At 42.7% G+C, this 20,372-nt stretch overlaps 1 protein-coding gene across 2 annotated transcripts in view; it reads left to right on the top strand.

Moving 5' to 3' along the window:
- Rnf121 (ring finger protein 121) overlaps positions 1 to 20,372 on the top strand; it is a 53,312-nt gene that overhangs the window by 3,953 nt on the left and 28,987 nt on the right. For both annotated transcript variants that reach the window (XM_051149081.1, XM_051149082.1), the window contains exon 2: positions 18,764 to 18,801. In XM_051149081.1, the coding sequence (XP_051005038.1) occupies positions 18,770 to 18,801 (32 nt within the window). In that variant the 5' untranslated portion in view covers positions 18,764 to 18,769. The remainder of the gene's footprint in view (positions 1 to 18,763; positions 18,802 to 20,372) is intronic.

Here is a 20,372-nt window from a genome sequence, read left to right as displayed (position 1 = left end):
GAAGGGCCTCTGAAGCTCTTTACGGAAAGAGATAGCCAAAATGAACAACAGCAAGTATTTGGGGATTACGAATTGGGAATAACACAGATAGAAATTGTTAGAAGCAGATGGAATGGGATGGAAACTGGGAGTTATGATAGGATAGCTTAGGAGGTAATATCTGCCTTGCCCCAGGAAAAGGCCCATTAAACAAACAAACAAAAAGTTATTTACCTTTATTATCTCATTTATTACTTACAGTAGCCATATGAGTTTAGATGCTGTACTAATGTCACTTTGTCTTTTCTTTTAAAAAGATTGATTTTAATTTATGTATATGTGTGTATGCATACAAGTGTGCCGGTATTTGTGGAGTCCAGAAGAGGGTGTCAGATCCCTTGGAGCTGGAGTTCTAGATGGTTCTAAACTCCCCACTGTGGGTGCTAGTGCTCTGCAAGAGCCATATGTGCTCTTAACCACTGACCTATCTTTCCAACCACAGCCCTATTTTTAAATTTTCTTTTGAGATAAGGTCTTGCTAAGTTTCCCAGGCTGGCCTTGAACTCAGGACTGTCTTGTCTCAGTTTCCCCAGCAGCTGGGGTTACAAGCATGCACACCATGCCTGGCAAACGACCCTTTTAAAGACCTGAAGCAAGAACTTGAGGCAGCGACATATGCTCAACCATGGTCATAGCTGCTTTATACATAATAGCCGGAACATGGAAACAGCCTAAGTGTCCCTCAGTAGAAGAATGGACTAAGAAACTGTGGTACATTTACACTATGGAATACTACTCAGCTATTAAAAACAAGGAATTCCCGAAATTTGTGGACAAATGGATTGATCTAGAAATTATTATAATGAGTGAGTTCACCCAGAAGCAAAAAGAGACAAACGGTATATACTCACTTATATCAAAACACTAGTCCAAGGGATACGTACCATGAAAATCTTTACTTACCAAGAAAGTGGGTCAGAGGAGAGGACATCCTATTGAGACTTTAGGCAAGAGTAGCATGGAAGAATGGGGAAATAGTAGAACCCACAGGGTCCTGGAAACCTACAAGAAGAACTTTATGACAGGCAGATCTGGATCCTGGGGTCCTCCTCAAACTAAGGCACCAGCCAAGGAGAATATAAGCAGTAAGCTTCGAACCCCTACCAAGACCTAGCTGACGAACAGGATATTCTCCACCGTTGAGTGGAGAGTGAGATCTGACTCTCACACGAACTCTGGTGCCCGTTTTCTGACCACGTCCCCTGGATGGGGAGACCTGCTGGCACTCAGGGGAAGGATAGCAAATTACCAAGAAGAGACTTGATATTCTAAGAGCATATATAGGGGGAGGAGGTCTCCCTCAATCACAGACATAGGGGAGGGGAGATGAGGAGAAGTGGAAGGGAGGGAAGAAAGGGAGGAAACGGGAAGGGCTAACAATCGAGATGTAATATGAATAAATTAATAAAAAAAATTAAAGTGATTTCCCCACCAAAAAAAAAAAAAAGAACTTGAGGCAGCGTTTCTCATACATAAGTCCTTTAACTTACAGATAACTTGATCTTGCCAAATTCTTGGTCATAAAGTGTGATTATTTACATGTAATTTACATGTTTTGGGTCCTATTTTTTTGTCTGTCTCTCTGTCTGTATATCTTGAAACAGAGTCTTAGGCTGGTCACAAACTCACAATGTACCTAAGGATGATATTGAAAACCGCTTTAGTCTTAACCTGTCCTTTAGGGTTCTAGCCAAGACTTGCTTGGCTTTTGTTTATTTTTTGTGTTATTGAGATAGGCTCTCTCTCTCTATCCTAAGTTGGCCTTGACTTTTCCTGCCTCAGCTTCTTGGGTGCTGAGATTACAGGCATGTACTAGCATATGCACTCTCTCTGGTCTTACTCATCTTCCTAGGTTTATTCTTTATCAATTTATTCATCAGATCCTTTTGTTTGTTTTTTGAGACAGGATCTTGGTGTGAACCTCTAGCTGCATCAAAGCCGACATGTAGACTAAACTGATCTTGAACTTTGACCTCTGCCTCTAAATGCTGGGATCACAGATGTGTGCCACCATGCTCAGCTTATTCTTCAGATTTCTGTGTGCTAGTCACTGTTCTTTGCCTCATAATATGATGAATAAAGTATGGTAATGTCCACAAAGTAGTTCATAGTCTAGGGCAGGTTCAGAGACGGATGAAGAACATGTCCCAGCTGCTGTGACTGTGGAGAGCTGTAGTTAACAAGGAAGGGCTACATCATAGCTGCTCTTCTCTGTTCCTTTCAAAAGCCCCAAACCCAGTCTGAGATAATTCTGCTCTCTTACTTTTTCAAAGCTGTAGTTGTTGTTTTGTTTTCATGTTTTCCTCTTGTGGATCTCTCCCTGTGGACGTTTGATAAGTGTGCCTTGTTTCCAGGGATTTGTTTCTCTGGGGATGCTTACGCCAAGCTATGGAGGGATTGAGGCAGTTGTGACTCGTTTAATCTTGGATGTCTGACTGTCTTTGGATTTTTTTTTTTTCCAAGACAGGGTTTCTCTGTGTAGCCTTGGCTGTCTTGGAACTCACTCTGCAGACCAGGCGGTGTGAGAACTTAGAGATTCCCCCTACCTCTGCCTCCTGAGCGCTGTGATTAAAGGCGTGCGCCGCCACAGGGCCTTGGAATTTCTTCTGTATGTAAAATGAATGGTAGAATAGTTCAGTCGTAGAAGAAACCCACAAGATGAGGAAGCAGCAGACCCAGATTTTAGAGTAAGAAGAGAAGATTTGTTTTATTCATAAGTAGTCAGCTGCTAACAGATGGGTAGAAAGCTGGGTAGAGGATTCTGAAGTCAAGGCACAGCAGAAAGGAAACCAAGAGGAAATGCTGAAGGCCAAATAGTACAGAGTACTTACTCCAGGCCAAGTATTTTAAACACTCTTTCTTTCTTTCTTTCTTTCTTTCTTTCTTTCTTTCTTTCTTTCTTTCTCTTTTTGAGACAGGGTTTCTCTGTGTAGTTTTGGCTTTCCTGGACTCACTTTGTAGACCAGGCTGGCCTCGAACTCACAGCGCTCCTCCTGCCTCTGCCTCCGGAGGACTGGGATTAAAGGCGTGCGCCACCACTGCCCAGCTAAACACATTTTCTAATACCTCAGCTTTACAGGCTAGGTATACTCTTATCTCCATTTTATAGATTTGGAAACTGAGGCGTGGATGATTTAAGAGGCTGACCTGGCGTCAAGCACACAGGTAAATGACAGCTGGTCTTCTGGACAATACAAATGCTGTCTCCTTCTTGTCCTGTTCTCCAAGTGTTCCCACTGTGTAAGTGGGGGAACTCATTTCCACAGCTGACTTTTCTGTTTTGTGCTTTTTCTCCCACTGACTGCCTTCTCCTTGAAAGCCCTACTTGCTCTTTTATCTCTGGTACCTGGCATAGAGTATGATTCTAAATGAGCTTAGATTTCAACCTTTCCGTACCTCAGCCTTTATCTGTGAACTGATAGATTTGGACTCTGTGACCTTTGAAATCTCTTGCAGCTTTGAAATTAAAAGTCCTGAATCCCAGTGTTGTTCTTTGTGTTTCCTGCATGCTTTGTCGGGTCCGTACTGCAAACTTAGTGAGTGTCTGACCGAGTGAGGACATGCTTCTTCCCATAGATGTGTGTCAGCAGCATTGGGATGAGAGGAAAAGACTCATGATCCTGAGGAAGTGAACAGAAAGGCTGGTGCACCCTCCCTTCTCGGACCTTTGACTTCCAGATAGCCTGGTGTATTTCTATGGGTCAGCTCACCCGTGCTTTTTGTTGGGATTTTTATGTTGTTTTTTGAGAGAGGGTCTTGCTGCATAGCCTATGCTGGCCTCAGATTCCTGTTTCAATCTGTTGGGATTATCGATATGAGCCATCATGCATGGCTTACTCTTAAACTTTTTTTTTTGTTGTTGTTATTGTTTGTTTCTCTGTGTAACAGAGCCCTGGCTATCCTGGACTTACTTAGTAGACCAGGCTGGCCTCGAACTCACAGAGCTCTACCTGCCTCTGCTTTCCAAGTGCTAGGATTAAAGGTGTGTGCCACCATATTTGGCGCTTTTTTCCCCCTTGAGACAGGGTTTCTCTCTATAGCCAGGCCTGTCCTTGCGTGGCTCAGGCTAGACTCCCAAGTAAGTACTGGTAGTACAGATATGTGTCCTGATGCCAGGGTTTTTGCCAGTACGTAATATAAACTGCTTATGAAGCATTTCTGCTTTGTTTTAATGACACATTGCTCCTTACCAGTGATTTATAGATATAGAACCTGAGGACTTACTGTTTGTCTCTATGGATTCCAGTACAGATTTCTATCAGCACTTACTGTATTGTGTTGTTTCATTTCCCTATTACGCAATGAACCCTGAGGAGCTGGGACTGTATCATGTTTCATCCCTTGCATTCCCAGCACCTACACTTGCACAGGAGCTCGTATAGAGTTTTCATTCAGACCTCTATTGACCCTTCATCCTCAGTCACACCCATCAGCCCCCGCTGAGACCCCTAGGGAGTGGCCTTTCCGTGGTCCACCTAGTCCCTGGTTTTTTGGTTTTGCAACTTAATTAATTTGCATGCATGAGTGCTTTGCCTACACTATGTCTATACACCACGTGCAAGCAGTGCCTGCAGAGGCCAGAAGAGGGCATCCGATTCTCCTGGAAGTGTAGTTACAGGCAATTGCAAGCTGCCATGTAAGTGTTGGGAATTGAAGCTGGGTCTTCTAGGAAGAGCATCCAGGACTCTTAGCTGCTGAGCCCTCTCTCCAGCCCCAGCCTGTGCTTTCTTTGAATACCTCTGCTGTAGTCCTTTAGATTGGTTAGGAGTTTAAATTCCATTTAGCTTCAACTTTTCGGTCCTTTTCACAACTTGTCCGAGATTCTGCTTCTTTGTGTCTCTGACTTTCAGAGGCCCATGCACTTCTAGAGAATAAATGCCCTGGGGAACTGGTCGCAGTACATCTGAGGCTGTTTAGCCTAAAAGCTATTCCTAGGAAGCTAACCAAAGATCTGTCTAGTGTCTTACTTATTTCTTCTGCTAGGGTTCTAGCAAAGACTTGCTTCTTTATGTTTCTTTATGTTTTACTTCTTTGTTTTCTCTTCTTGAAGTCATTTGTTATCTGTGTTCCTCCGAGGCAAACCGAAAGGTAAACACAAACTCATTACTGCCCTCTAAAGTGTAGCTTTCCCAAGAGGATCCTGGGCCATAGCCATGGGGTTTTTGGCTCTGGGCAGCTGGGAGAAACCGGGGGAAAAAGCCAACTGGACTCTTTCCCTTCATTGCTAGGAATAACTGAATATACTCTATTACTCTGAAGCTTTATATGTTTTTTTTCCTTGTTTCCCTTAAGATTGAGTCTGTCTTTAGAGATTATTATATAGTGTTCTGCAAAAACATTTATTTTCCCCTATTCTGATGATGTCAGTAATACTTAACTTTTCTAGTGTTTAATGTGGACCATGTCCTGAGTTCAATTCCCAGTAACCACGTGGTGGCTCACAACATCTATAATGGGACCTGATGCCTTCTGGCTTGCAGGTGTATATGCAGCTAGAAAACTCATATATATATATAAAATAAGTAATAAAAAAATCTTGAAATGAAAGAAGGAAGGAAGGAAGGAAGGAAAGAAGGAAGGAAAGGACTGGTGGGCTGGAGAGATCACTCAGCAGTTAAGAGCACTGGCTGCTCTTCCAGAGGTCCTGGCGACCACATGGTGGCTCACAACCATCCATAATGGAATCTGGTGCCCTCTTCTGGCCTGTAGATGAATATGTATACAGAGAACTCATATACATAAAATACATAAATAATTTTTTAAAAAGAGCTGACTATTCTTTTTACTTCTTTGTTTTTGGCTTTTTTTCTTTCTTTTCTTTTTTTCCTTCAAGACAAGGTCTCACTGTTTAGCTCTGGCTGTGCGAGAACTCACTTAGTAGACCAGGCTGGCCTCAAGTTCACAGAAATCTGCCTGCCTCTACCTCTCAAGTGCTGGGATTAAAAAATGTATGCCACAGCCGGGCGTGGTGGCGCACGCCTTTAATCCCAGCACTCGGGAGGCAGAGGCAGGCGGATTGCTGTGAGTTCGAGGCCAGCCTGGTCTACAAAGTGAGTCCAGGACAGCCAAGACTACACAGAGAGACCCTGTCTCGAAAAACCAAAAAAAAAAAAAAAAAAAAAAAAAAAAAATGTATGCCACTAAGTTCTATTTCTTTCTCCTCTTTCTTCCTCTCCTCTTCCTCCTCCTCCTCAAGATTTTTAACAAACAAAAGCAAAGAAACAAAAAACTAAACCAAAACTACTGTAAGGGAAAAAAATTGTTTCAGTTCAATAGGTATTCAAAATCTGTGAGATAAGTGAGTGGTGCAGCAGACTGAAAAGACGTGTAAAGTCCTTCCGGTATTAAACAGCATGGAATATTCTGGGAACTACCAGAAGCTCTGAATGGGTAGAGATAGGTTAATTGTTAGGGGACAGCAGTGAGGGGTGAGATTGGAGTGGCCTCTTGAAAACAGTGGGACTTTAGAGCAGGAGAGTAACATTTTCAGCTCTTTGTCTCAGGAGGCTTGAAGCTGGAATTAGTGTGGAAGTTACTTTTGAAGGGATCAGGTTTAGGGAAGGAGAAGAAATCAATTAGGCAGATACTATGGTAGTCTAGGCAAGATGACTAAAAACCCAAGCTTAAGCAAAGGCAGTGAGGACAGAGAACAAAGAGGAATCAGGCACAACAACGTCTCACAGCTGTGCTTGCGTTTGCGTGTGTTTCGGCCTTTACATGCTTCGCCCAACGCACTCACTAAGCATTTATTTTGCAGACTTTAAAGACTGTGTGTGTGAGACTCCACATTTACCATCATTGTCTTGAGACAAGTTTTCATTGAACGTAGAGTTTGCCATTTCAGCTAGGCAAGCTGGCCAGTGAGCCTCCAGAGCGTGCCGGTCTCCGTCTCCTGGTACTGACTGGGGTTTCTGTACACACTGCCGCGCCCTGCTCTTATATGCATGAGCTTAGGGCCCCGGGTTTGCACAGCAAGCACTTTATCCATGAGCAGCCTCCCCAGCTCCTAGCTTTCAGCTCTGAGACAGGGTCTTACTATGTGGCTCAGATTGACCTTGACCCTATGATCCTCCTCCATGAGCCTGTGGAGTTCCGGGATGGTTGGCGTAAGTGTGTCTATGTAGTCCAAGTTGTTCAGTAGTTCATACCTCTTCACAAACAGACCCCCTTTCACGTACAATTAGGTTTGTCCTTGTAAGTCCACTAAGTAAGTTTCGAAAGTAGAAACTTAAAATACTTTACTTGATCTACAGTTAGCGACCTAGCATCCTGTAGAATTTAAGTTGTTTAACCTTGTGCTGCTGTTGTCACTGACTGAAGTTCAGCTTGCTGCCATGGATGTTTCACAAAAGGGCCAGCGGCGAGGTACCAGTAGTTGCTGTTGAGGAATTTGTTTCCTACTGAGGAAACGAGATAATGAACAAGTAACAGGATACTTCCAGATGGTTGATGTGCTTTGAGAACAGTGGAATAACAGTAGAATAAAGGTCACTGGAGAGAAAGGGCTGCTTTACATATGGTGCTTATGGGGAGCCTCTAAAGAAGCCATACTTAACCAAGACTGGAGTAATTAAAATTTAGCAGTTTCAAGATGGAAGTAGATATATTTCAGCTGAAGGGAGAATAAATATAAACTGCTAAGAATGAACTAGCTATGACCTGTAACCATAATAAAAAAGCCCATGTGAGTGGGTCATGGTTATCAAGGGAAGAATAGTGCTATGTGAGATCAGGGAGTCTGGCAGGGTTAGACATGTAAACCCTTGTTATGCTTTTAAGCATGTTGACTTTTATTGAGTGGAGAATGAGAAGATTTTTGAATGTGGGAGTGAGGTGAATTGATTTGCATTTTAAAAATGATCTTGGTTCCTTTGAGGAAACCGGATTGTTGGAGTCAGTCAAAGAGGACAGTTAAAAGGCTATCACAGGGAGGTGGAGAGATGGCTCAACAGTTAAGAGCACTGGCTGCTCTTCCAGAGGTCCTGAGTTCAATTCCCAGCAACCACATAATGTCTCACAACTATCTGCAATGGAATCAGATTTTCTTTTCTGGTGTATGAGCAGACAGAACATTCATATACATTTAAAAAAAAAAAAAAAAAAAAAAAGAGTTATCTTTAAAAAAAAATCACAGTATTCCAGATGAAATATGTTAGAATTTTGTACTTGAAGGGCAGCTAGTGTGTTCAAACTGCTGTAACAAAATACCTTAGCCCGAATAATCTGCAAATGACAAGAATTATTTCTCACAGTTCTAGAGTCTGAAAAGTCCAAAATCAAGGTGCCAGCCTTTTGCTTCAGTGATTGTACCTTGCTGCTATATGCTCATCCTAGTCCTTCCCAAACAGCTTTACCAGCTCAGGACCAAGTATTCTAACAGATGAGCCTATATTTAAATCAGCCCAGCTGCTATGGTAGTAAGGGCAAGCAGGACCCTATCTCATTCATGAGAAGCATTAATTATTGTTATATTCCCAGTCGGGAACTAAGTGTAATTTAAGCTTTTGGCTGAATATATATCAATGAATAAACTTTCAGAATATATCACAAAGAAAGTGATAATTGACCTACATCTTACAGGGTAGAAAGGAGTGAGCTAAACAGTGTAGGGGTGAGAATTTGAGGGAGCACTGCGGTGGGAGAGAAGGACACGTTAGAACGCTATCTGACCCTACGGGCCTGAAGTGGAAGCTGTTTGGTAGAGGTGAGAGAGTAGTCCAACCAGAGGACACAGTACCTTGTGTGTCATAATAAGGAGTTGAGACTTGGAAGATTGACTCTTGTTTGTGTTTTAAAATAAGGAGTAAAGCTGGGATTAAAGGCATGGGCTATCACTGCCCAGTGGTGGCACACACCTTTAATCCCAGTACTCAGGAGGTCTGTGAGTTCAAGGCCAGCCTGGTCTACAAAGTGAATCTAGGGCAGCCAAAGCTACACAGAGAAACCCTGTCTCGAAGATGAAAAGAGAAGAAAAGAAAAATTAGGTGTATGTGTATATCTGTGCATGTGGTGGGAGGTCATGATCTTGTTGATAAATATGTTCATATCCTCTGGTAAATTGTTGCTGAGTTCATTCGGTAGCATGTAGCCTTGGCATATTCCACGAGACTAAAAGACATTTTTGCTTTTACTTCTGTGGTAACTAAGGAAACTGGCAGTTTCAATGAGCAAGTATTGTAAGTGATTCCAGAAATTTAGAGTAAGATAGCTTTGGTGTGAATCACACTATTTCAGTTTAAAAGAACATGCATACCATCTGAGGCAGTCCTCTCATTTTATAGATGGGGAAACTGAGGCACATGGAGACGTGCCCTGTTTATTGACATAGCAATGAATAGTTGTGCCAGATTGGAGCCTAAAAGTGCTTGTCTCGTTATTGAGAAAAGGATAGCTGATGTACACACAAAGCACATCGCGCTGGTGTACACACAAGGCACATCGCATGGCTGTCGTTGTTCATTTGGCCTGGTTTGTTGTGCACATATTGGAGGATTTTTAGGGAAAGCAGACTGCCCATGTGGAACAGTGAAATGTTTCCTTTACTCTTTCTTCTCTTAGCCTGTGTTGTCTTTGCTTGTAATACATAAGAAATAATTTCATTGGGCTGGAGAGATGGCTCAGGGGTTAAGAGCTCTGGTTGCTTTTCCAGAGGACCTGGCTTTGATTTCCAGCACCCACATAGCAATTCACAACTATTTCTAACTCCAGTCTCAGATCTGGTGCCTTCTTTTGACTCCTGAGGGCACTGGGCACACATATGATGCTCAGATGTACATGGCAGGCAAAAACGCCCTCATACATAAATAAAATATTTTATATTTATTGTCTTCTGTATTAAAAGGCAAGTTTTATAAGAATGATTGGTTTACAAGTCAAGGGTTCGCCACCGCCACCACCTTTCCTTTTAAATAGCTTTCGCTATGAGTCCAGGCTGGCCTGGCCTTGAATTTATAATTCTTCCTGCCCCCGGCCTAGCAGGTGCTGGAATTAAAAGTGTGTACAACCATTCCTGGCTTCCATGTCAAACTTTCTGTTGTTTTTCAAAACACAGAATGCTCACTGTTCCCCAGTGGTTATCAGTTGTTACATTGTTGATAAAGAGTTAGGTGTCACTTTGAGGGAAGCTTTTAGCCAATGTGAGATTTAGTTTGAACCTAAAACCTACTCTGAGTGTTCAGATAGGCTTCGTAGAGAAGAGAATCTTTTTCTTTCCCCTGTTTTTTCATGAAAGGGCTTCTCTGTGTAGCCTTGGCTGTCCTCGACTCGCTTTGTAGACCAGGCTGGCCATGAACTCACAAAGATCCGCCTGCCTCCGCCTCCCAAGTGCTGGGATTAAAGGCGTGCGCCACCATGCCCGGCTGAGCAGAGATTCTCAGAGGCAACAGCATAGCAACCTTGGCAGCTGTGAGAGGAACCAGGGCCCATGCTCATTTACTCCATTCTTGTAAAATGCATAGTGAGGAGGAGTCCACAAAAAATTTCTTTTTCTTTTCTTTTTTTTTTTTTTTTTTTTGAGACAGGGTTTCTCTGGGTAGCCTTGGCTGTCCTGGACTCACTTTGTAGACCAGGCTGGCCTTGAACTCACAGTGATCCGCCTGCCTCTGCCTCCCAGAGTGCTGGGATTAAGACATGCACCACCATGCCCAGCCCCACAAAAATGTTTTTATTTCTTTTGAAATTCAAAACAAGTGTGGTCTATAAAATGGCTTGGATTGCTGGGCAGTGGTGGCACACACCTTTAATCCCAGTACTCGGGGGAGGGGGGGGAGACAGAGGCAGGCAGATCCCTGTGAGTTTGAGGCCAGCCTGGTCTACAAAGTGAGTCCAGGACAGCCAAGGCTGCACGGAGAAATACTGTCTCGAAAAACAAAAAAACAAAACAACAACAACAACCAAAAAAAAAAAAAAAAAAAAAAAGGAAAGATGGTTTGGATTGGGCTGGAGAGATGGCTCAGAGGTTAAGAGCACTGACTGCTCTTCCAGAGGTCTTGAGTTCAATTCCCGCAACCACATGGTTACAACCATCTATAATGTGACCTGATTGATGGCCTCTTCTGGCCGACGGGTGTATGTGCAGACAGAGCACTGTATATATAATAATAAATAAATCTTAAAAAAAAGAAAAGATGGCTTGGATTATACATCCTTATACTGATGCATTGGGCTATGTGGTGTGTGTGTGTACAGAGTCCACCTGTTGTGTTGTGTCCTGTCATGTTCAGTCCAAATATCTCTTCTGTGCTAGCTGGCTTTATATCAACTTGGTACAAGCTCTAGTCATTTTGAATGAATCAAGAGATTGCCCCCATCAGATGGGCCTGTGGTAAGCCTGTGATGTATTTTCTTGATTAATGTTAATGTGGGAGGGTCCACTTGTTGACGGTGGTGCTACCTCTTCCTTGGATGGTGGACTACAAGCTGTAAGATGATACAGCTCCCCAGCTTGCTTTGGTCATGGTGTTTTATCATGGCAGTAAAAACCCTAAGACACCATCCGCCTCTTGTGCTGGGGTTACAGACGCAGGCTGCCTTACCCAGCATCTCCATAAGCACTAGGGATCTGAACCTAGGTCTTCAGACTTGCACAGCAAGCACTTTACTGAGCCTTTACCAATCATATTTGAAAAAAATTTTATTATTATTATTATACTTTATTCACATTGTAATCCCCTCGTTCTTCCTGTTCCTACTCTCCCTTCTTTTTCCTTTCTATTCTCCTCCTGTAGACTTCTGACAGGTGGGGTCCTCCTCCCTCACTGTCTGCCCACAGCCTATCGGGTCCCATCTGCATAGCCTGCATCCCCTTCCTCTGTGCTCCCCCAGGGCCTCTCCCCTAAGGGGCAGTGAACAAATCACAGGCACCAGAGTTCTTGTCAGAGGCATTCCCCCCCCCCCATCCCCATGTGGAGAATGAGCTGTCTGTTGGCTACATCTGAACAGGGGGTCTAGGTTCTCTGCTTGCAATGTCCTTGGTTGGTGCATCAATTTGTGCAGGCCCCCTGGGTCTAGATCCCCCAGCCTTGATGGTCTCCTTGTGGGGCTCCTAACAACCGCCCCTACTGTGTTTCCAGCCCCCAGCTCTTCCATGCAATTTGCAACTCTCCACCCAGAGTCTGGCTGCTTGTCCCAGTATCCCTCCTGATCCCCCACTGGGTGGAATATTGCAGAGGACATCTATGTTGGGCTAATATCCACTTATAAGTAGATATATACCATGTGTGTTTGTCTGGGTCTGGGTTACCTCAGTCAGGATGATCTTTCTAGTTCTATCTATTTGCCTGCAAATTTTAAGATTTTCTTGTTTTTGATAGCTGAATAATATTCCATTGTGTAAATGTACCAGAGTTTCTTTATCCATTCTTCAGTTGAGGGACATCTAGGTTGTTTCCAGATTCTGGCTATTATGAATAAAGCTGCTATGAATATAGTTGAGCAAATGTCCTTGTTGTATGGTGGAGCATTTTTTTGGGTATATGCCCAGGAGTGGAATAGCTGGGTCTTGAGGTAGCACTATTCCCAGTTTTCTGAGAAAGCACCAAGTTGATTTCCAAAGTGGTTGTACAAGTTTGCACTTCCACCAGCAATGGAGGATACAAGTCATATTTTTGAGTTAAATTTTATGGAGGAATGAAGTTGGACCCCTGCTGCATAACATATACAAAAGTTAACGCAAATGTCAGTCAGTGAGATGGCTCAGTGGGCGAGGGCACTGGCTGTCAAGCCTGATGACTTTAGTTTGATCCCCAGAACCCACATGGGGAAAAAGAGAACTAACTCTCGTAAATTGTTCTCTGACCTGCATACTCATTTTGTGTCATTTACACTCTCCAAAATAAATACATATGTGTGTGTGGAGGGGGAAGCCAGAGAACAGTGTCCCTGGACCCCACATGGTGGAGGGGAAGAACCAACTCCTGCAGGCTGTCCTCTGACTTCCATTCCTGTCCTGTAGTATGTGCTCCATTCACAGTAAAAATAAAATTTAAAAAAATATAATAAATGCTGGGAAGGATATGGAGAGATTGGAGCCCTCACATGCTGCTCATGATACTGTAATATGCTGCTATGAAAACCAGCTTGTTGGTTCTCAAAAAAATAGAGTTGTCATGTGGCCCAGCACGTAACATTCTAGCTATGTTCTCAAGAGAAATGAAAACATATTTTTACACAACATTAGGGACAAATGTTCATATAGCAACATTCTTTGTAAAGCTCAGAAGTCAGTGACCCTAGTGTCTGCCAGCTAGTGAATGGAGAAATATGATATATCCATACATTGAAATGTTGGCAGTCGAAAGGAGGAAACAACTATATATGCTACAAAATGAATGAAACTTGAAAACAGTTATGCTGTGTGGAAGAAGCCAGCCATGAAGGACCGTGTTACTGCAGTATTATAGGAGCTGCCTATATTCAAATCTATATGGAGGTAGAAAGTAAGTAGTTACCACAGGCTGGGAGACGAATGGAAAGTGACTACAAGTATGTGGTTTCTTTTTTGGGTAATTGTGGCCCAATTCTGTGACTACACTAAAACCCAATGATTACTGTACTTTACAAATGGGCTATTTTCACTGTGTGAATAGATCTTAGTGGTGAATTGTTTTATTTTTAAATAACAGAACCATGCATATGCCTATAGATGCAAATTGTGAATATGAGTGCTGAATATAGTAGCAATGTTTCTCAAACTTTAGTGTGCATATAAATTATTTCAGTATCTTATTAGATTGAAGATTCTGATATATAGGGGATTTTGTATGAATTCTGGAATTTGTTTGATAATAAGCTTTCCAGATGCTGGTATTATTGTATTGAGATACACAGAGGAAATGCGTAGAGGATGTTCTAAAGAACTTTCTAAAAACCCAGGAGGATTTGTTCAGTGCTCTGTAGAGAGAATTGATTTGGTGGAAGAGAGGGGCTTAAGGGACAAAGCTTATGTAAAAACAGAGATCAAAGAGTGAATGCCGTTTGTAGAGGACACGAGGTCTGCTTGTGGGAGCCTGGGGGTGGGCACTGAAATCCTAACCATCTGAGAAAGCAAACCCTTCAACTTTGATCATTCTCTGTTTTTGTAAGATTTTTCTCTTGCCCCCTGTCTAGCATTCTTGGTTTAATTCCTTTTAAATTTGGATTTAGGCAGGTTGCATGACTAGCAACCTTGTGTGATCCTAGGAGCAGAGAGGTTGGCTAGCAATAAAGCATTGTTGGCTATGGGACCAGCAGTTATTACCCTTTCCCTGAGAGCTTGCCTAATTTTCTACCTGAGCTTCAGACAAGGTACCTTCAGATTGGGTTTCTGCTTGGCCCCAGATGAATAAACTTTAATGAGGCACCAAATAAAGATGTCTTTACAGATGGTACAGGTTAATTATAGCTGTAGTTTACAGCTTTCCTTGTTTTTTCCACTTGAACCAGAATGGTTTGAATGTAGTTTAAGTAACATTTTGGTTCAGGACACAAATATTAAAGCAAGATCATATGTTACTCTTAACATTTCTACTACTTTGTGAAGTGCTAATGATCCTTTAATCCCCAATTCTCATCTTAGCCTTAGGCTTGCTCTTCTGATCTCTTTCCCTGGGGCTCTGGAAGCATCACTTGCTTCACCAGCTTGAGTTCCCAGCCTCTTCTAGTAGTTTACAGTATGCCCACTCTTCCTGGAGGAAAGGCAGTTCACCATCAGGGTACCTTCTCACAGCCGTGTTGTGGAGTCAAAGGCCCTATTCAGTTGGTGGAAGTAAGACACACAGAATAGCGTGCATGGTGCACTCCTAGGGACACCTCCATGCCTGCTCCAGTCTTTCGTGTATTCAGTTTGCTCTTCAATGGATTTTCTTTCTTTCTTTCTTTCTTTTTTAAGATTTATTTATTTATTTATTTTATGTATACGAGTGCTCTGTTTTCATGCATGTCAGAAGAAGGAATCAGATCTCATTACAGAGGATTGTGAGCCACCATGTAGTTGCTGGGAAATGAACTCAGGACCTCTGGAAGAGTAGCCATCTTTCCAGACCTCAGTGGGTTTTCTTACTTTATTGAGTATATACCTGTTTTAGTTCCTCACATAAAGGTGGTTTTTGTTTTTTTGGTTTTTCGAGACAAGGTTTCTCTGTGTAGCCCTGGCTGTCCTGGACTCGCTCTGTAGACCAGGCTGGCCTCGAACTCACAATGATCCACCTGCCTCTGCCTCCTGAGTGCTGGGATTAAACGAGTGTGCCACTACCGCCCGGCCCCACATAAAATTTTAAAATATGATTTATCTAGATGCTTTCTGGAATCAAATGCATATTCTTTCCCTGGATACTTATTAGGCATTTTCAAGTGTTTGTATACTCTCTCGTTTCAGCATGTCTAGGTAGTGTGGTGGTTTGTTAGCATACTTACATTATGGAAGAGGATTTTTCTCAACTTCTTAAGTATTCATTGACTACTTAGTTCTGTGCTGTTCTCCTTAGAAGACATAAAAGAATTGTAAAGCCTGTATTGGCCCTGAGGCATCTCCCCAGTATATGGGAGGTATACTAGGCCCGGCCAGAGCTGGGGTGAGGCATTCAAAATGCTGGGTCACAAACTTAAGGAAGCACTAGGTTACACAAATACAGGATCAGTACCTGAGACTGAGTGCCTTCTTAAAGTTTGAGCTCCAGATTCCTTGTTTGCACTGGCCTGGTCTTGGCCTTAAGCAGTTAGATAAATTGGAAAGCATGTCTATGCTAGCATGATACTGTGAATGAATGTTCTAGATCAATGTTTCTCAAATTTCACATTTATAACAATCAGCTGGAGAGAGATGGCTCAGTGATTAAGAGTTCTCAACAAAGGCCCAGGTTCAATTCTTGGCACCCATATGGCAGCTCACAACTGTTTGTAATCCAGCTCCAGGTAATTTGACAGCCTCACACAGACATACATGCAGGCAGAACACCAATGCACATAAAATAACAAATGTTTAAAAAGGGTCAGATTTTGAGGTAGTGGTCTGGGGTGGTGCTGAGTTGTGCTGTTTTTTTCCCTCCCTGGCTGGGGATTGAATCCAGACCTGTGAATGCTGGGCAAGCCTCTAGCAAACACTCAGGTGATCTGTGTAGTTCCTTGGTCCATACTTCAAGAGAAAAGGAGAAAATTCACGCTAGAGAAATTCAGTAAGGTGGAATTGCAGCCAACTTTTCAAAGGATAACTTGGCTTCCAATAGGAAGAGAAAGAAACGGGCGTTGTAAGGAGAAGGGATTGTATGGAAAGACCCAGGGACAGCAGTGAGTCCCATGTGTTTGTGGACTGGACTGTAAGTAGGTGAGCTTGGCATGGCGTAGGTCTCAGTTGCAAAAGGCTTTTTGGTAGGTAGCATGGAGTGAGGGTATTGGCTGTTCTTAGGAAATGAGATCCTTCCTTGTCTGTTTCTGAGCCTTCCAACTGAACTTTTCTAGATTTTTTTTCAATCTATTTGTTCTGGAGACATGAGGCCTGAGTTAGGGCACGGGAATAAATTCTGTGAGGCAGCATGTTGTGGGGCAGGAGAAGGAAGGAAGGAAAATGGTTGATTTCATTACCCAGATGGAGTCAACAAAGCCTTGGATTGTTTCGTTTTGTTTTAAAATTTGTTTTGTTTTAAATTTGGATATGAAAAAGCCAGAAAGCTCTGCTTAGACAGGGTTGAGCACTCCCACTACACACACAGACAATACCTGCTGATGTATAAACCTTGACTTGGTAGTAGAATGAAGTTCTGTGTTTTATGTTAAACGTTTTATTTAAAACTCCCCTTCCTTCCTCTCTTCCTCCCTCTTCCCCTCCCCTTCTTTCCTCCCTCCCTCTCTTCCTCCCTTCTCCCCTCCCCTCTCTCTCTCCCTCTCTTCCTCCCTCCTCCCCTCCCCTCTCTCTCTCCCTCTCTTCTTCCCCTTCCCCTCCCCCTCTCTGTCTCCCCCTCCTTCCATCGCTGTGCATACCTGTGTGGGTATGCATGCGTATATGTACACAGGCATGTGGAGGATAGAGGTTGACTTTGATGTCTTCCTCAATTGCTCTCCATCTTATGCATATTGGGGCAGGGTCTCTGACTTGAACCTGGAGCTCCTACTTTCTGCTAGCCCAGCTAGCTGACTTGCTGGAGGGATTCCCTGCCTCAGTCTCCCTGGCATGGGGATTACAGGTGGGCTATTACAGGCAGATGCAGATGGCATTTCCTGTGGGTGCTGAGGATCTGAACTGTTATAGTCTTATGCTATGTGAGAAGTACTTTATTTACTGAGCCATTTGTTTCCCCAGCCCCATAAAGTGCTTTTCTGAAGTTATTGGATTGGTGAGAAACCAGGCCTTCAACATATTAAATATGAAAGGAAAGGAATATTTTTAGTAATATTTTTGCTAATTTTTTGAGAATTTCATATATTTTTATTTTATTCATCCCCTTCCCCCACTTTTCTACCCATCCAGCTTCATGTTCATTCTTCTCTCTATAAAAAGTCCATTGAGTCAGGTTTGTGGCTAAGGCATGCCCCTGAGTGTGGTCAGTATACCAGTGTCACACCACTGAAAATTGACTCCCTCTCCCAGCAGCGATCAAAGGCCAGTAGTTTCCTCAGCTAGATGTGGCTTTGTTCCCACCTCCCTTCCTTCATGTTGGAAATAAAGGAATATATATATTCATATTTTTTTTCATTCATTCATTCATCGCCACCTGCCAGGGTTTCTCTGTGTAGCCTGGTTGTCCTGGAACACACTCTGTAGACCAGGCTGGCCATTAACTCAGAGATCTACCTGCCTCTGCCTCCTGAGTGCTGGGATTAAAGGCTTGTTTCTAAGCTCTTATCTCCTTTGCTGTCAGGGAACATTTCCAGCCCCAAGTTCTAGAATTTGGGCATTATTCTATATGGCTCGAAAGAAGTAGAAGCTGAACTGTGAATGCTACGGATGTCATATTCTGGAGCAGAGGTTTTTGATAGGGGCAACTTTTGTTTCCTGGAGTAAGTCTATAGATGTTCTTTCTGCGTGCTACTGATTATATAAAAGACATGCTCCTTCCCCCAGCAAATAAAAACCACCCCCAAATATCAGTAGTGCCAAGTTTGAGAGGCCCTAGGTAGAACCAAAGCTTTGAGTTTAGAAGGCCATGCACTTCTAAGGTCAATGGCAGAACAGGGCCCAAAGATCACCTTGCCCTGGTCTGATGTTCTACTTCCTCCTATGTGGCCATTCATGTGTCAGAATATGACAATATTTTATCTAGCTTTTTATTTTATCCTAGTCATACTTATTATTTGTAAACTGTACAACTTTTTTTCCTCTTCCTTCTCCATGTAATTTCCTTGGCCATGAGCTATCCTCTCATTTCTGGATAATATTTTACAGTCATTCCAAGAAACCATCCCTGGTTTATAACAACCTAGATTGGGTTAAAACCCACTTAGTCATTCTTCTGTAGCCTAACCTTATAATGTATTTCCACCATCCTGTGAGCAGCTTGGGAGTTAGGACTCCCGGTCTTTGATTGCATAGCTCAGCCATGCAACAGTTATTCAGTCATAAAACCTGAACCAAACTAGCAGCTAAAGAAGGGAGCGATCATTGTGACGTAGGGTGGGAAGGGTTTCATATAGGCTGTAAGGTATGAAGCTTCCTCCTTTGATTCCTTGAAAATGTTGATGAATGTTTGAGCCCCTTATTTTAGGTGGGAGCAGTTCTAAATCAATGACAGATTTTTCTGGTGGTGTCTTTCTACAGGTTGATATGTCAGACCTCTCCCCAGAGGAGCAATGGAGGTAAGTGTGGCAGTTCAGGTCCCACAGGCTAACCCAGTTAATTTTGTAACTATTCTTTTTCTTCTCTGTTTATGGGATGTATTGTCTTATGACCAGTTGGGCAGGTATTTTGGGAATCTTTCCAAGTATCTGGGTCACTTCTGAGCAGCTCACTCGGTCCTAGAGTAAGTAGGTACTTGCACTAAGCAGATACCTTTGGTGAAATCAGTTTTGCCATTTACCAGCTATGTGATATATGGTAATTTATTTAACTTCTCACTGCCTCTTTTATCACCACCCCCTTTTTTCCTATACCGAGGATTGAATTAAGCCCTCATTTATGTTAAACAAGTCATCTACTTCTGAGCTGTAATCCCAGCCTTCCTTTTTTTTTTTTCAAGACAGGGTTTCTCTGTGTAGCCTTGGCTGTCCTGGACTCGCTTTGTAGACCAGTGATCCGCCTGCTTCTGCTTCCCAAGTGCTGGGATTAAAGGCTTGTACCACTGTGCCCGGCTATTTTGAAGATTTTTAATTGGGTTATATGTAGAAGAAAGCCACCAAGATTAAAGGTTCACATCATTTTACATGAACAGTGATTAAAAGATTAGGACCTAGCTGGGCATGATGGTGTACACCTTTAGTCCCAGGACTCTGGATGAAGAGGCAGTTAGGTCTCATGAGTTCAAGGCCAGCCTAACCTAAAAAGAAAGGAAAGAAGGAAGGAAGGTAGGTAGAAAGAAAGGAAAGAAAGTAGGAAGCAAGGTAGAAAGGAAGTGAGGTTGCTTAGGACAGTTGACCTGAAAGGGCACAGGGAAATGGTTATAGAAACAGGAAAGATATTTTGTTTATTTATTTGCTTTAATGCAATTATAAATATTTGAAGGTTTGGTATTGGGAATGAGGTGCAGCTATGTCTTTTGTTTTCACAGAGTTTAGGATTAGGTACAGTGTATTAAAGCCGTAGATATGTATATTTTGTTTCATTGTAAAATATATATGTATGTTTTAAGACAAAGTTTCACATACGTGTTTTAGACAGGCTTGCCTCAAACTCACAGAGATGCACCTGCCTCTGCCTCCAGGGTGTTGGGATTAAAGATGGTGCTGTGCCCAGCTTATCTGTCTTTCCTATACAGCCCAGATCAGAAAAAGCCAACTTTAGATTAATAAGATGTTTCCAGATATGCCGTCTGGTTGTCTGGTTATTGAACTTCCTCAAGCCCTTGACGAGGCTGTTTACGTGATACTGATGATGAAGACACAGTTGTGTTAGTATAGACTTGAAGGAAGCAGTTTTTAGCCTTCAGTTAGTCCTAAGCTCTCTAGCCCTCACAAAGAGTAAAGCAAGACACTTACAGTGTCATCCTTTAGTGGTGTGATAATAAATACTACAAGTCTAACTGAGGCTTTATGGCTGTAACCTCTACTTTCTTCTAGTGACAGACTGAAATAGGATGAAATGGGCGGTGACACAAGCTTCTCCTGGCGTTTCCTTCCTGATTCAAGAAAGGCTTCTTATTTTTCTGCCTCAAGGGGCAAGCAGCCCCTCTAATCCTAACAGCCTCAGCTCTAGTCCATGTCCGTTTTCTCAG

Source organism: Acomys russatus, chromosome 7 (assembly GCF_903995435.1).
Source record: "Acomys russatus chromosome 7, mAcoRus1.1, whole genome shotgun sequence".
NCBI lineage: Eukaryota > Metazoa > Chordata > Mammalia > Rodentia > Muridae > Acomys > Acomys russatus.
Note: the sequence above shows the minus strand (reverse complement) of the source record. Positions and strands in the feature narration are given on the sequence as shown.